The 15,444-nt window shown below is 27.9% G+C and overlaps 1 protein-coding gene across 1 annotated transcript in view; it reads left to right on the top strand.

Moving 5' to 3' along the window:
* The window catches only part of LOC100196971 (replication protein A 70 kDa DNA-binding subunit), an 81,913-nt gene that overhangs the window by 56,377 nt on the left and 10,092 nt on the right, over window positions 1-15,444 (top strand). The window contains exons 17-18 of the mRNA XM_065807454.1: window positions 4,426-4,484; window positions 10,861-10,928. Coding sequence (XP_065663526.1) covers window positions 4,426-4,484; window positions 10,861-10,928 — 127 coding nt within the window. The remainder of the gene's footprint in view (window positions 1-4,425; window positions 4,485-10,860; window positions 10,929-15,444) is intronic.

Raw genomic sequence — 15,444 nt, 5'->3', positions numbered from 1 at the left:
TTGTGGCTTGCAGTGGCTTGTGAACTTTAACTACAACAGTTACTTACTGTTTTAACTCAATTATTTACTGCAAACAATTATTGCAGTACTGCCCACATTCTTCTTACTTAGTCCTCTTCTTTACATCGTTTTGGATTATCATTCACTACTGACCTTTCATGGAAACCATTTATACAATTGATTGCTAAATTAGCATCTGCTAAGGTTACTTATTGTTGTTGTGCTTGTAATTTTCTTACTCCTGATTCCATTCTTTACCTCTACAAATCTTTTATATTATATTATCTTATTTGTCCCTGTATGGAATATTGTTGTCATATTTAGGCTGGTTCTTCTAATGATGCTCTTTCTCTTTTAGACAAGGTCCAAAAATGCATTATAAATGTCAAAGGTTATCTTTTTCCAGATATATCCAGAATTCTGGATATTCCTTATACACTTTAGTGTTTTTCAATTTCCATAAGTCTTTCGTAGACCCAAGTTTAAATAAATACTTTTGCAATATGTTTTTTCAATAAGTCATCACCCATACAAAAAAGATAAAAACTTTCTAATAAAATTGAGAAAAGCATTAGTTTTAAGTTGAATTAAGACAAATATTGAGGAAAAAATTTTCCGGATTTTTTTTGCAAAAGGTTTTCCAGATTTTTGAAATATAACCTAGATGATCTCTGAAATGTAGTTGGACTCGCTCTATTTGCTAATCTTAAGCCTCTTTTCCGTTGTCATAAAGCTGCACCTCCTTTCTACAAATACTATCATGGCTGATAGTATTTATATATAATTTTATTTTATTATCAGTTGCTCAAAAGAGCTATAATATCTAGTTCCATCAACTAAAACTCATTTTCACATGACTTAGCGTTCAGCAAAGTCTCGTTCTTTTACTGTATCTGTCCCTGCATGCTTTAAAAACTTTTATTTGTCTAGTTTTTTTCCCCACACCTCAACCCTTTAGAACTCTCTCCCGTCTTTATGTTTTCCTGACTCATACAATCTATGATTTTTAAGTCTGCTGTCAACCATTTCCTTGCTCTATAACTCTATTCTTTTTTTTTCCTAGTAACTCCCAACCTAATAGTGGTTGCTTGTAGCCTTGTCGGGAGTGAATCAGAATAAAAATAAAAAATCATTAGATAACTAGTTTGATAAATCAACAGATAAATAATCAGATCACAAAACTACAAAAATAAAGCATACATAACAATGTAATATTTAAAAAACTGCAACCACTAATCATAACAGTTGTAAGGAATTTAGCGGTTATCAAATATTTTAAATAAAAGAAATTGCGAAATAAGATATAAAACACTTTTATATCTTATTTAAATCTTCAATATTTTCTTATGAATTAATTTTTTTATTATTTAATTTTTTTATTATTTAATTATTATTTAATTTTTTTATTATTTAATTTTTTTTTGTTATTCACCTCCTCAAGGCCGATATGTCAACTACAGATGAGGAGGGTACTTAATAGTGGTTATAACGCTCTCTCAACTCTATAACTCCAAAACAACAACCTTAACGAACAAGGCCGCTGCTGGGAAAAACAAGTTGATGCTCATAACTATATATTTATTATTTCATAACTATAACTTTATATTTCCAGATATCTCAATTGGTGATCACTTAATTCAAACCTTGTGCTACTGCTTTTGCTCATTGCTTTAATAAAATAGGATGTAAATTTTTAGCACCACAATTTATCTGTATTATGGAAAATGAAATAGTAGTCAAATTTTATTCTCTTTTTTGTCAATTTTTAGCAAATGAATATTGATGTGCACACATGAAAGTTAACTTAAAATATACCTTTAGTACTACAATTAATTAAAGTCATTTTTATGCTTAGTTATGGATTTAAGTTACGGTTTTTCTCATTGTCGCATGATAAAAAAATCATGGTAAAATGTTATTTTAACCATGAGTTTATTTGCATAATCAGAATAAATTTAGCGTGAAAATGGAGCTGACATGTTCAAATTGTTGTTGGTCAGGTTTATAAAATTATAACTTTATAAGGTATATATATATATATATATATATATATATATATATATATATATATATATATATATATATATATATATATATATATATATATATATATATATATATATATATATATATATATATATATATATATATTTCAAGAAAATAACGAAAGAACTTTTGCAATTTTCATGTAATCTAAGTTAACAAAAAAATAATGTTTTGTTTTTTCTATAATTTAGTTAAAAAATTAGGTTTTATAATAATATATGCGAAAGAATATTAAATGTCATGTTTTTACATTTAAAGTTTTGAATAACGATGCTTAAAGCACATTTTTATTTTAAATTTGTGTAACGCAAGTTAAAACTACATGCATTTTCTAAAGTTCTGGCACTTATTTGTTAACAAAATGAATAACGTCATTAAGTAATTCTTATTTTGTCACGTTGATTTGATAAGGTTTTAACTAAAACTTTTTATATTAGGAGAATTTAAAAAAAAAATCTTTTTTTTTTTTGATGTTGATTAAAATTATATTATTGTTTTTTTTTATTTGTTTATGTTTTCTTATTTTGGTTGACATATAAATATACATAAATATATAAAAATAAGAATCATAAATATTTTTATTTAGACATTTAAAAAAAAAGAAAAAAAGATTTATTTGTTATTCTCCTAATAAAAAAATTTTTTTATTTATGTTTTAGTCAATCACATATACCTGAACCCCATCTCCTGCCTAAACTGTGATAGCAGTTTGTATGTCAAAAATATTTTAAAAGATTTAAATGTAAATGTTTTGCAGCATTTTAAATATTCAACCTAACAAAAATAAAGCAATACGCTTAAACTTAAGAAGTGTAAGTAAAAACTTCAACAAACCAAAGATTATTTCCTTTATTTAAATGACTCAAAATAATAATATTTATTAAATAATTATTATAATTAATTATTTAAATGACTCAAATAAGTAATAATAAAGTTGTAATACTAAAATAATTTTTCAAAGTTGCTCTTGGTTTTACAGAAAAACTGTTTTCGATTTGGTAACTTTCATAAATGTTATGAAAAATAACTCAGGAAGAGTGCCACCAGTTTTTTAAAATTTTCTTTTTTAATTATTTTTAGTGGGAATTTTAATCTAGATCTAATAAACAGGGGGGGGGGTATAATAAAAGGGGAGTGGGAATTTTTTTTATGATACAATATAAGTACTTTTTATGAAAAAGTTTAGTTTGTGAATCCGAACTAATATTTTTTTCAAAATATGCTTAAAACTATTTAATTCTTGTGTGGCTTGCTGTCAAATGTGCATTTTCAAACAGCTGTTTTAGCATAATTTCATAAGGATTTAATATGCTAAATCAAAATTTACCAGGTCAGCGATTTTTAAAGCCTTTTTATACTGTAAGTTTTTGTTTTTATCGATAATTTTTTTTCAATTTTTAAGGCCAATTTTCACGGACTTTTTTTTTTAGTTTTGAGATGTAAAATTTTTGCTGACAAAAATTATAAATTCAAAAGGGAGGGGGGGGGGATTTCTTAATAAGGTTGGGGTGGGTAGGAAAATTTTCCAAAAATTAATTAGCGTTCCCCCTCCTTTCATTAGAGACACAAAAGTAATATAGTTTATAAAGAAATTCTTTAATGAAATTTTTTAACTTGGAGTTTTTTATTTTTAACATTTATTTTAAGTCATTTAAATTTTAAATCTTTTTCACTTATAAACACTCATTAGGTATGCATAACACTCATTAGGTATGCATAATATATATGATTTATTTGCCTCCACAGGCTTCACTTTACTTCTCAAAATAATTATCCTTTACAAGTGTAAAAGGTTGCTAAAAATAGGCGCCCATGAATTTTCTAGTTTTCAATAAACAGCTTTTAAAAAAGGTACTTTTATTATAGAACTAGATTTCTAGGATACACTCTTTTAGTCATCATATTTTAAAAAATATTAAAAAACGTTGTTGTAAGTTATAACTCAAAAAAAAGCAGTGTTTATAGTACATTTTTTGTTTATAAAGTTTGTTATATTTTTTAAATTATAAAAATAAATAGCAAGTTTGTGCTCTTATATTGCAGCAATTTGTAAAATCAAAAAAATTTTCGATTAAGTCATGATTTATTAAGTTTATGAATCTTATTGATTTTTTCAAAACAGATTTTATGCACTTGTTTTACATAATTCATGTTCTCAAGATGGTTTAAGGGATATGTATCACTATATAAATGATGTTCTCAAGATATTTCAAATGATATATTTATAATATATATTGATATAATGCATGATTAAAAAGTACAACTTTTCTGAACTATTCTGCAAATAACACTACTAAAAATAAGGTATTTAAATATGATTGACATTTTTATTATTAGTATGCAGTAGATGACAAGTTTTTTTTCTTTTTTTCTTTTCAGGTTTGATAATGGGGGAGTTAATGAACAAACAACTTCAATATCTGGACAAAGAATGGAGGGTACAATGTTATTTAGTATTTGGGTTTTACTTAAAATACATTAGTTTTAAATGCTAGTGTGTACATTTTTTCAGACTTTTGCTTAGTTTAAAAAAATATGATCAATCAGAAGATCTGGATCAGGATCAAGGCTCTTCAGATCAGAGCCCTGTTCAAAAGCTTCTTGTTCTAAATCACAATTTTTTTTTCTAGTTATGTACATATAGTTATGTACCTGGATTTAAAATATTTATTGTTAAAATGTATGAATTTAAAAAAATCTTTTATTAAAATAGAGCCGAAAAAAATGAGAGAAGTTTAAAAAAAAACAACCAAATAATAAAAATGGAGCTTAAAGAATTTGCTCAATACTTGATTTTGATTTTTTTTAATGTAGGGACTCAAAAATTTTTGACAATTCCAAAACAAAAAATACTTTTGGATTTAAACATTTGAAGTGTGTAAAGTGTGAAAAAAGTGTTTTATATAAAAAAATTTAATGTCATCAATTATTTCTAGAGAGTAAATTTGTTAAATTTTGGTCAACATTCAAAAAAGTTGATTTATTTTTGATGAGAAAATAAATATTTTCATAGAAGTTTTTATATTGGTAGAAAAATTTTCTAATAAATAAGAAAGTTCTTATTTATTGGAAGAACAATAAAAAAGAAAGAGAAAATCAACTTACATAAGAAAACTATTAAAAGAATAAAAAATTTTCTGTTACTTAATTTAGAATGAGGAAGTTGAATGAAGGAAACAAAGAGTTTTTTCAAAATATTATTATTATTCTTATTCGCTCTGAACAAGGCTGTGGTTGCCTGGTAACAAGGCTGCAAGCAACCACACTTAAGTTAAGAGAATTACTAAAAAAGAAAGAATAGAGTTAAAAAGGAAGGAAATAGTTAAAAGAATACTTAAAAAGTTGTAGATTGTATGAGTTAGGAAAACATGAAGACGGGAAAGAGTTCCAAAGGGTTGAAGTGCAGAGAAAAAAACTAGATAAATTAAACTAAACTTTTCTGAATGATAAGTAAACTGAAAATGAATTTTAATTGATGGAGAAATAATAACTCCTTTGAGCAGCAACCATGGTAGTATATGTAGAAAAAGGTCTAACTCTGTTTATATTGTGTTTTTGGACCTTGTCTAGAAGAGAAAGAGCATCATTAGAAAATCAGCCCAAATATGACTACAGTATTCCATTCAGGGAAGAATAAGAGATTTGTAGAGGTAGAGAATAAAATCAGAAATAAAATGGCAAGCCCAATAAAGAAAAAAAACCTTACGAGATGCTAACTTAGCAATCGATTATAAATATAGTTTCCATGAGGGGTCAGTAGTTAACAATAATCTAAGAAGATGTAAAGAATAAGACTCAGTGAGAGGGTTGCCATTCATCAATATATGTTGACATGTGTAATAGTTGTTTGCAGTAAATAGCTGAGTTTTGTCTAAGTTAAAATTAACAAGCCACTGCAAGCACCAATCTGTTACAAAAGTGAGATCAGATTAAAGATCATCTGTTCTAGACAATCAAAAAAGGAAGACTTTTTGTCAAGACAGGAATTTAAAGTTAATTCATCAGCAAATAGACCCATTTTAGATGTAATGTTGTCAGGATAATCATCAAGGTAGATAAGAAATAAAATATAATTAATGATAGAGCCTTGAGATACCCCAGAAGTTACTGAAAATGAAGAAGAGTGTTACCCTTCATGTATAACTTTAATAAAGCGGTTAAAAAAGGTTTGATAATCTAAAAAACTTTCCCAGATGTACCATACAAAGCAAGCTCATAAAGAAGACCAGTATGCCAAACTTTATCAAAAGCTTTAGATATGTAAAGAACAATAACCCTAGTCTCTCCACCTCCATCTAATACACAATTTAATCTTTCAGTCACAGCAGTTAGCAAGTCAGCCTTAGAGCCAGAGGATTGAAAACAGTATTGAGTGTCTGACAGTAAGTTATTTGACTCAAGGCGTGATGTTAGAAATTTGTTGACTAAAGTTTCAATGACCTTGCTAATTATTGATAGAAGACTGATTGAACAATAGTCAGAAGGGTCAGAATGTTTTCTAGAGTTTTTAAAAATTTGAACCAAAGATGCTGTTTTTCAGCAGGCTGGAAAAGAAGATTCAGTAAAGCACTTATTAAATAGTTTAGAGTGAATTAAAGTTAGTTCTGTATAAGACTTTTGAAAGACTAGGACAGAAATATAAAGACTTTAATTAAGATTCGACTTAAGCTATGGAAGCTGAAGTGGTTGTTATTATAATAATTATTGGAGGGCTTAGGCAGAATGTTACTTTTTCTTTGTTAACTTTTTTAAATTACAAAATAATCAACTTTCTTTTCAGAATAAAAAACTATTGTATTTAAAGCTGTATTTTAAAAACATTATTAGAAGAACATGTTATATGTATAGAATGTTATATGACAATAACATTCTTTACAAAGATGGATACGAGATTTAGGTAAAGAATGGAATTAAGAGTAGCAGAGGCTATTCTAGGAAAATAATTAGTAGGGTAGCAGTACCTCCTGCACCGGCAAAGTTTGCCAAAATATTGCTGAATGTAGGTATTTTTATCATATGTAAAAAAAAAAAGTCCTCAGTTTCAAATTTGGGCGGCACCCAAATATGATCGGCGCTGTCGAAAATAGTCTAGAATAGCCCCTGATAAAGAACATAGCAAGTGTAATAAGTAGATAATAAAATAATAGAGATAGAGATAAACTGGTACTTAATACTTGTATTTATTTATTTTATTTGTTAAGTTATACATTATTTATTTGTTATATTATTTACTTATTAAATTATCATATATATGTACTTGTATCATATGTACATATATATAAATATATATATATATATATATATATATATATATATATATATATATATATATATATATATATGCGCACAGAGAGATAGAGTTAGCTAGTTAGTTAACCTTTATCGTGTTGCACAGAGCGCCTTAGCAGCACTGTGGCGGTTTTTTTGGAACATGTCCAACTGATTCTTAAAAGGGTTTAGGTTTTTAGCATTTAGTCAATTCCAGCTGTCAACAACTCGATTTGTGAAGAAGTTACTTCTGTTATTATTGGATCGAACTATCTCTTTGACCAATCGACTTCAATGATCGTGGCGAGGCACAGAACGGATTAAAGTGTGGTGCCAGTTAACAGTTTCTTTACCAGATTTGATTTTAAAAAGCTGTATTAAGTCTCCACAATAACGTCTTTCTTTGAGTGTGGTCAGGTCTAAAATGCATATGTCTACCTTATGAAAAATGTCTTTTTTCATAAGGTAAATGCTTTACACTAAGAGCTATCTTAGTGGTGCGTCTCTGTACTCTCTCTAAGATATTTATATCTTTAATTGTATGTGGGTTCCAACTTGAGGCAGAGAATTCAAGATGAGGACGGACATACATTATGTATAATTTTTTCCATAATGCTATGTTGCGCAAAACAAATGTCCTTTTAAGCATGCCAAGCATCTTGTTGGCCTAAGAGATAGCAGTACATACCTGGGGGTTTTGTTTGAGATTGTTGCTAACTATGATTCGTAAATCACGTTCAGATGAGGTTGAGTCCAAATTAAGTTGAGTCAATTTATCCATGTCTAGCATTGTATAGGTGTGCTTTTTATTTAGGTGACCGATGTAAAGAACTTTGCATTTAGAGATGTTTCATGCCATACTCTTGTTCACTCATTTATAGCATCAATGTCATTTTTGAGCACATTACAATCATTCTGTTCTTTACCAAGTCAAATTGGGGCAAGCAGTTTTGTGTCATCAATTATTTTACAGATTGATTTAATTCTATCCAACAGGTCATTTATAAAGATCACAAAGAGTATTGGTCTCAATACTGACCCTTGAGGAACACTGCTAGAAACTGGTGCCCAGTCCGATACTTTTTCACCCGTGATTACCTTTGTTTATGATCAATTAGAAAGGATTTCACCCATTACAGAATTTGACCATTGATTCTGTACCCTTCTAGTTTCAGGATTAGACTTATAATGAACCTTGTCAAAGGCCTTAGCAAAGTCAATAAAGAGCAAGTCTACAGACGATCGATTAGCTAATGCTTTTGTTAAATAGTCCATTGTTTCAAGGTGGTTTGTAGAGCATGACTTATGGGGAACAAAACATGATGTTCTTGTGTAATCAAATTCCTGTCAACTAGGTGTGCTAGGATGGTTTGTCTAACCTTATTTTCCAGGAGTTTGCATGTGACAGGTGAAACTGATAAGTCAATAATTTCCCGGGTCAGTGGTCAAGCCTTTTTTGAATATAGGAGTAATGTTTGTTACTTTCCATGCAGTAGGAACCTCAACTTGGTCAAGTGGTTGTTGAAACAGTATAGCTAAATGTTTTGCCCATTTGGATGGACAGCTATGTAAAACTAGTGGATGGATATTATCATATCCTTGCGTTTTATTTGAGTTCATTTATCTTATAAGTTGTTCGACTTTACTAGTAATAATGTTAATATTGCTGATTTTGTTGTTAGTTTTTATAAAAGGTTTGCCGAGCACCCAACTAGATGCTGAGTTGAATATACGCAAACAAACGTTTCGGATTTTTTTTATATCATAAGCAAGGTTGAGTTCAAATTTATTTCGTGTTTTTTTGCTAGTTTTCTTCAAACTTTTTTTTACTTGGTTGGCATTTTTAAGTCTTTAGGCATTTTTAAGTCGGTGGATTTGAATTTATTTGCCATGTTTAGATGCCATAGCCGTGATTTTAATCTAGTTGCGTTTTGGATATGCAAAGAGATTATCTCTTTGCATATCCAAAACGCTGTCTATTTTTGGGTTAGATATTGTCATTTGATTGGTCATTTTTAGCCTAACAAATGGGATTTTAAAAATCTTTATTTGTTATTAAAATTAAAATAGTGAAAAAAACGCTTTGACTAAATTCCAAATAAAATAATTTTAAAAAAAATGTTAAAACAGGTGTTTTATTCTAGATAAAATAATTTTAAAAAATAAAGTTTATTTACATATTAAATATAATGATTTTCAAAAACCCAGCAAAACTAACATTTTAATTAGTATCTAGATAAAATAATTTAAAAAAAAAAAGGATAAAAAATAAAAATTAGAAGTAAAAACCGGAAAACAAGCATTTTATTTAAATTTTAAATAGGATAATTAAACTAAAAACGGCAAAACAAACATATAAATTATAAATAGAACAATTTGTGCATTAAAGTGTTTTCATGATTTTTCATAAAACTATTTGATGAACGAAAAAAGATTATTTGCAGTTAAAAAAAGAACGTTTTTATTTTTTTAGCAAGCCTTTATTTATGCATTTCCTTATGTTTTTGTAGGCGGGTGGTCAAATAGAGAAGACTGATATACATGTATATATATATATATATTATATATATATATATATATATATATATATATATATATATATATATATATATATATATATATATATATATATATATATATATATATATATCAGAATAGGAGAAAGGCTCTTACAGGGATCCCAATTGTCCGAGACATGTTGTGTTCATATTAAAGAGAATGATAAAAAAAAAATGTTTGGGCTAAATTTTTTTGATTAAAACAAAACTATAAATGAATACCAAGAAAAACTAATTTTTTTATTTTAGTCCTAGCTCGCCTTCTCTGTTTTATAGTAGTTTTATAGTAGGCCTCTATTATAGTAGTTCCTAAGAGTTTTAGTACATGATGTCATTGACTCTTAATTGTTTACATAATTGATCTCTTGCGCAAACAAAACAAAAAACAATGACGTCATGTACTAAAACTCTTAGGGATAAAACATTCTTGAATAAATTATCAAGTCTGTATTTTGCAGCGTTTATTATGCTGACTTTTAGGCCTACTATAAAACAGAGAAAACAAGCTTCAACTAAAATTAAAAAGTTAGTTTTTCTTGGTATTCATTTATTCTTTTGTTTTAATCAAAAAAAAAATCAGCCCAAACATTTTTTATCATTCTCTTTAATATGAACACAACATGTCCCAGAAGTTTGCGATCCCTTTAAACTCGAATGGCTTGATCAAGAAATGCTCCGAAACTTAAATATGAGAAAAACTCTAAATAATAATAAACTAATATTTATTATTGTTGTTATTATTTTATTACAAATTTTATTTGTATTTTACTCTGTTGTTAAAGTCGTGGAATTACAGTTCCGCAACTCACATTTTGTTAAATGTACAGTAACAACATAACTTTATAAATTTTTAGGTTTTTTTAAAATATATAAAGCATTTAGTTGTTTGTATAGGTATTAAGACGCTCTAATATATGTCTATATGTATATATTGTATACTTTTTTAGTGTTTTAATAATTAAACTTTCAAGTTTTCTTTTTATCATAGGAGCAGGTGGTGGAAAGTATAAAACTCTTGGTCAAATAAAAGATGAAGGTCTTGGTATGGGAGAAAAGGTGAAATTCAAAACTCTATTTACACTAGATTATGGTTAAAAAATAAAAGTAAAATTTTCTGTTTGTAAATAAAATTTATCAAATTTGATCATAGCTAAACTTGAATCTTGTTTTTTTAAATTTTAGCAGTTTATATTTCTGTAATCAACTTATTATGCATGATTGCCAATTCCTTAAACATCATAAAAACCCTTAAAAAACCTTTCTTAAAAGTCTTTAAATAACTATCAAAATATTGAAAACCTTAACTATTCTTAGACATTAACTATTCTTATTTTCCTTTTTTTTTTTCACAAGTTTTTCTTTGTACAGAATGTTAAAAAGTAAATAATTATTGCATGTTTAGTTATTTTCTTTTCTTGTTTTTCATAGCTCTACTGAAATTTTACTTATACATATACACTTATTTAAAGATCGATGCAAAACTCCAGTGCGTTATCAAAATCTCTCATTTGTCAATTTGTCATCTGTCAAAATGATCCATCAAATCTTTAATCAACATGGATGTTGAATAAGGATTTAGCAGCAACAATAGTCTGATATGTTCACCTGCATCATCATCTTTTAACATTTTATGAGCATAACTTAATTTATAAAGGAAATAAAGGAAGCCAAAATAACATAAATTTAAATGAAATTTATGTTATTTCAAATTTAATATGAACTTTAATATGAACATAACATAATTTATAAAGAAAATAAAGGAAGTTGAAATAACATAAGATTAATTGAAAAATGCAAATTGAAAAGGGTTTTTTGATCTAATGCTCTGTCTGCTAAGATAGCAAAAGTTTGCAGTCTGTACTCTGCATAATAGTTTAGGGCAAAATTAGGATATCAAAATAATCAATACTGAAACAACCAACAGATACTATATGTGATTATATATATGAAATTAGGGTATTTTTTACTGGCCTCGGCCTAACATATATATCAGCCCTCTTTAGGAATAAGGGTTGCCATTCGGCACTGACGATCTAGTCAGTGCCGGTCGGCAAGTTTTTACTGATCTTGTTTCTATGTTTTATGGTAAAACCTTAGTGTCAATTTTTTTTTGCTGACCTGTAACAGAATAAGGTTGGCATAATATTGCCAACCTCATTTTTGCTAATTCCAAGGTCTAATACATACATACATACATACATACATATTCATATACATATAGCGTGCAAAAGTTTAGAAAAACTAACTTTTTTTCAATTTTAACTGCATAACTTTTCACAAACTTTCCTAAAGAAGCTGGAGTTTTTACCAAATGTGCTCTATATTATTTCAATTTAAAATAAAAACCACAAATATTGTAAAATTAAATGGTTAATTAGCTTTTAATTGTTTTTTTGAAAAAGCTTTCATGCAAAAGTTTAGAAACAGTATTATACACCACAACTAAATCATATTTTTGTAAACAAAAGCAAAATATAAGGCCAAAATATTTGTGAAATTTAATTACTTTGAGATATTTTAAAGGCTGTGAAGTATAACTAATTGCCAAAATATTTGTAAAATTTTATAATTCAATTATTTTTATAAGCTTGGGAAAAACTAAGAAAATTTTAAAGGAAATAAAGGAATTAGTTATACAGCTGTGGGAAATAAAGTAAATTAAAGGCAGATTTCTGAACTTTACAATGTTTTTAAGCCAGGAATAAGTCACAATATGAAAAGATTTCGTCTGGGCAAAACTACTGAAAGCAAACCTGGCTCTGGAAGACCTAAAGTTACAACTGAAAAGTCTGATAGATTTTTAGTAAGGTATTCCAAAAATAGTCCTTGCAAGACTGCTGTCGAACTTAATCCATTTATGCATCAGTTTCATGCCAAAATCAGTATTGTCGATATAACTAAATATCAATTACGACAAAATAATCTTTATAGCCGTTGTACAGTTAAAAAATCTGCACGAAATTTAAAAACAAGAATAAATTTTGCATAAGATCATATTAGTTGGTCGGTTAATGACTGGTCAAAAGTCCTTTTTTCTGATGAATCAAAGTTTATGCTATTCGGTATGATGATGTTAGGCACCCAGTAGGAGACAGATTTTGATCCAAAATATCAGTTATCCGCTGTTAAAAATGGAGGAGGAAATATTATAGTTTAAGGATGTTTTAGTCGTGACAATGTGGGTCCCATTCATTACATAGAAGGTATTATGGACCAGAGAGTTTATTTAGACATCATAAGTAATGTTAAGCTGCCACGTGCAAAGCATAAAATGACTTGCAAATGGATCTTGCAACAAGATAATGATCTTCTTGAATGGTCTTCACAGAGCCCAGATCTCAATCCTATTGAGCATCTTTGGGAGTACATCAACCGGCAATTAGTTGATAGAAAAATAACCAACAAAGACAATTTATTTGTATTGATTAAAGAATGTTGGTATAATATTCCTCAAGATGTTCTCATTAAATTAGTAGATTCAATGCTTCATTGATGTGATCTGTTTTAAAGGCAAATGGATATGCCACCAAGTACTAAGTGTTTTATTCAAACTATTTTATTGTTAAAAATTTATTATTTTGCAAATTTTATTAAAAGTTTCAGCTTTTTTGAAATAATTGTTAATCAAATTCAGTTGTTTCTAAACTTTTGCACGGAAACTTTTTCAAAAAAACAATTAAATGCTAATTAACCGCTCAATTTTACATTTCTTGTGACTTGTTATTTTAATTAAAATAATATAGAGCACATTTGGTAAAATTTCAGCTTATTTATAAAAATTTGTGAAAAGTTATGCAGTAAAAACTGAAAAAAAGTTAGTGTTTCTAAACTTTAGAAAGCTTCTGTGTGTGTGTGTGTGTGTGTGTGTGTGTGTGTGTGTGTGTGTGTGTGTGTGTGTGTGTGTATATATATATATATATATATATGTATATATATATGTATATGTATATGTATATATATATATATATATATATATATATATATATATATATATATATATATATATATATATATATGTATGTATATATAGACACACACACACACACACACACACACACACACACACACACACACACACACACACACACACACACAAATGTGTGTGTATATATGTATATATATATACACACACGCTACCGGCAATTATTTGAGACCACAGTAATTCTATTAAAAATGAAACAGTATTTTTATTAAAAATCAATTAAATCTATCAGTATATTTTCGTTTATGTTTTTTTCGATCTCAGTGAATAAAGAATATACAATTTAGTTCATGAAATACTTTATTTAGTTTTTTTCACAAATATTTCTAAACAAATTGAAAACTTAACAAACATTAAAAAGTTAAATTATAAGGTCTTATTATTTTGCACAAGTTTCAAACTTTGCGTTCATCAAAATAGCCACCACGTTTCTTCATTACTGCTTCACATATTCTTGGCATACGAAATATTAATTTGTTTTCAGATGAGCAGATGGAATGGCATGATTCTCCAAAATTTCTCTGTATTGCTCTTTTTTCATAATTACATGAACTCTGATCAAGTTTCATATTTTGTGACCTGCAAAACAACCCCATACCATTATTGAACCTCCTCCATACTTAACAGTAGGCACAATGCACTGCGGAGTGTAACGTTCATTGGTGCCGGCGTACAAATATTCTTCTCTTGTTGCCAAATGATTCAAACTTGGACTCATCGCTCCATACTACTGTTTTCCATTGACTTATTGTCCAGTTAGCATGTTTGCGAGCCAATTGTAGTTGTTTCACCTTGTTTGCTTTCCTTAGCAACGGTTTTTTGGCAGCTACACGCCCTCTAAGTCCAGCTTTCATCAAATGGTTTCTTATTGCCCGGACACAAACAAGTTTTTCAGCAGTTTCATTGTATTCTCTCATTATTTGTGGAGCTGTTAATTTTCTGTTTGACATAGATAATCTTGTAATACGTCCATCACCATGTTCATCTATCTTTCTAGGCTGTCCAGGTCGTGGTAAGTCACAATATTGACCAGTTTCCTTGAAATGCTTGATTGTATTATGAACTCCAGTCTTTGATATTTTCATTTTTTCGGCAATTTTTCTTTCTGAAACACCTTCATCAAGAAAAGCAATGCGAACTGTCTGTTCAAAGCTTAATTCTCAAACTGGAGCCATTTTAGTACGACAAAATAGAATCTAAAAAAAATAAACAGTTCAAATAATACAATATTTGTATATTCATTTGCAAGTCATTATATATTATATTGGATCTACATAAAGTATCTACAAGAAGCTACCAATGAGAAAAATTATATTTTCAATATCAATTACAAGTCATTAATCAAAATTAGGTAACAGTTAAAAATAATACTTGTATTGTCTTTTATGCTGGAAGAACTCAGCACATACACTTTTGTATACTTTGGTACATAAGCAAATTTTTGGGTGCAAAAATGCCCATATACTGTTCTATCCACTTATTTATTGTGCTCTATTTATTTTTGATCCAAAAATAAAGAAGTACAAATATGATAATCAGATATATTTATTTTTGAAATGTAAATACTTTTTTGAACTGCTGGTCTCAAAT

This window comes from Hydra vulgaris, chromosome 10 (genome assembly GCF_038396675.1).
Source record: "Hydra vulgaris chromosome 10, alternate assembly HydraT2T_AEP".
Taxonomy (NCBI): Eukaryota; Metazoa; Cnidaria; class Hydrozoa; order Anthoathecata; family Hydridae; genus Hydra; species Hydra vulgaris.
Note: the sequence above shows the minus strand (reverse complement) of the source record. Positions and strands in the feature narration are given on the sequence as shown.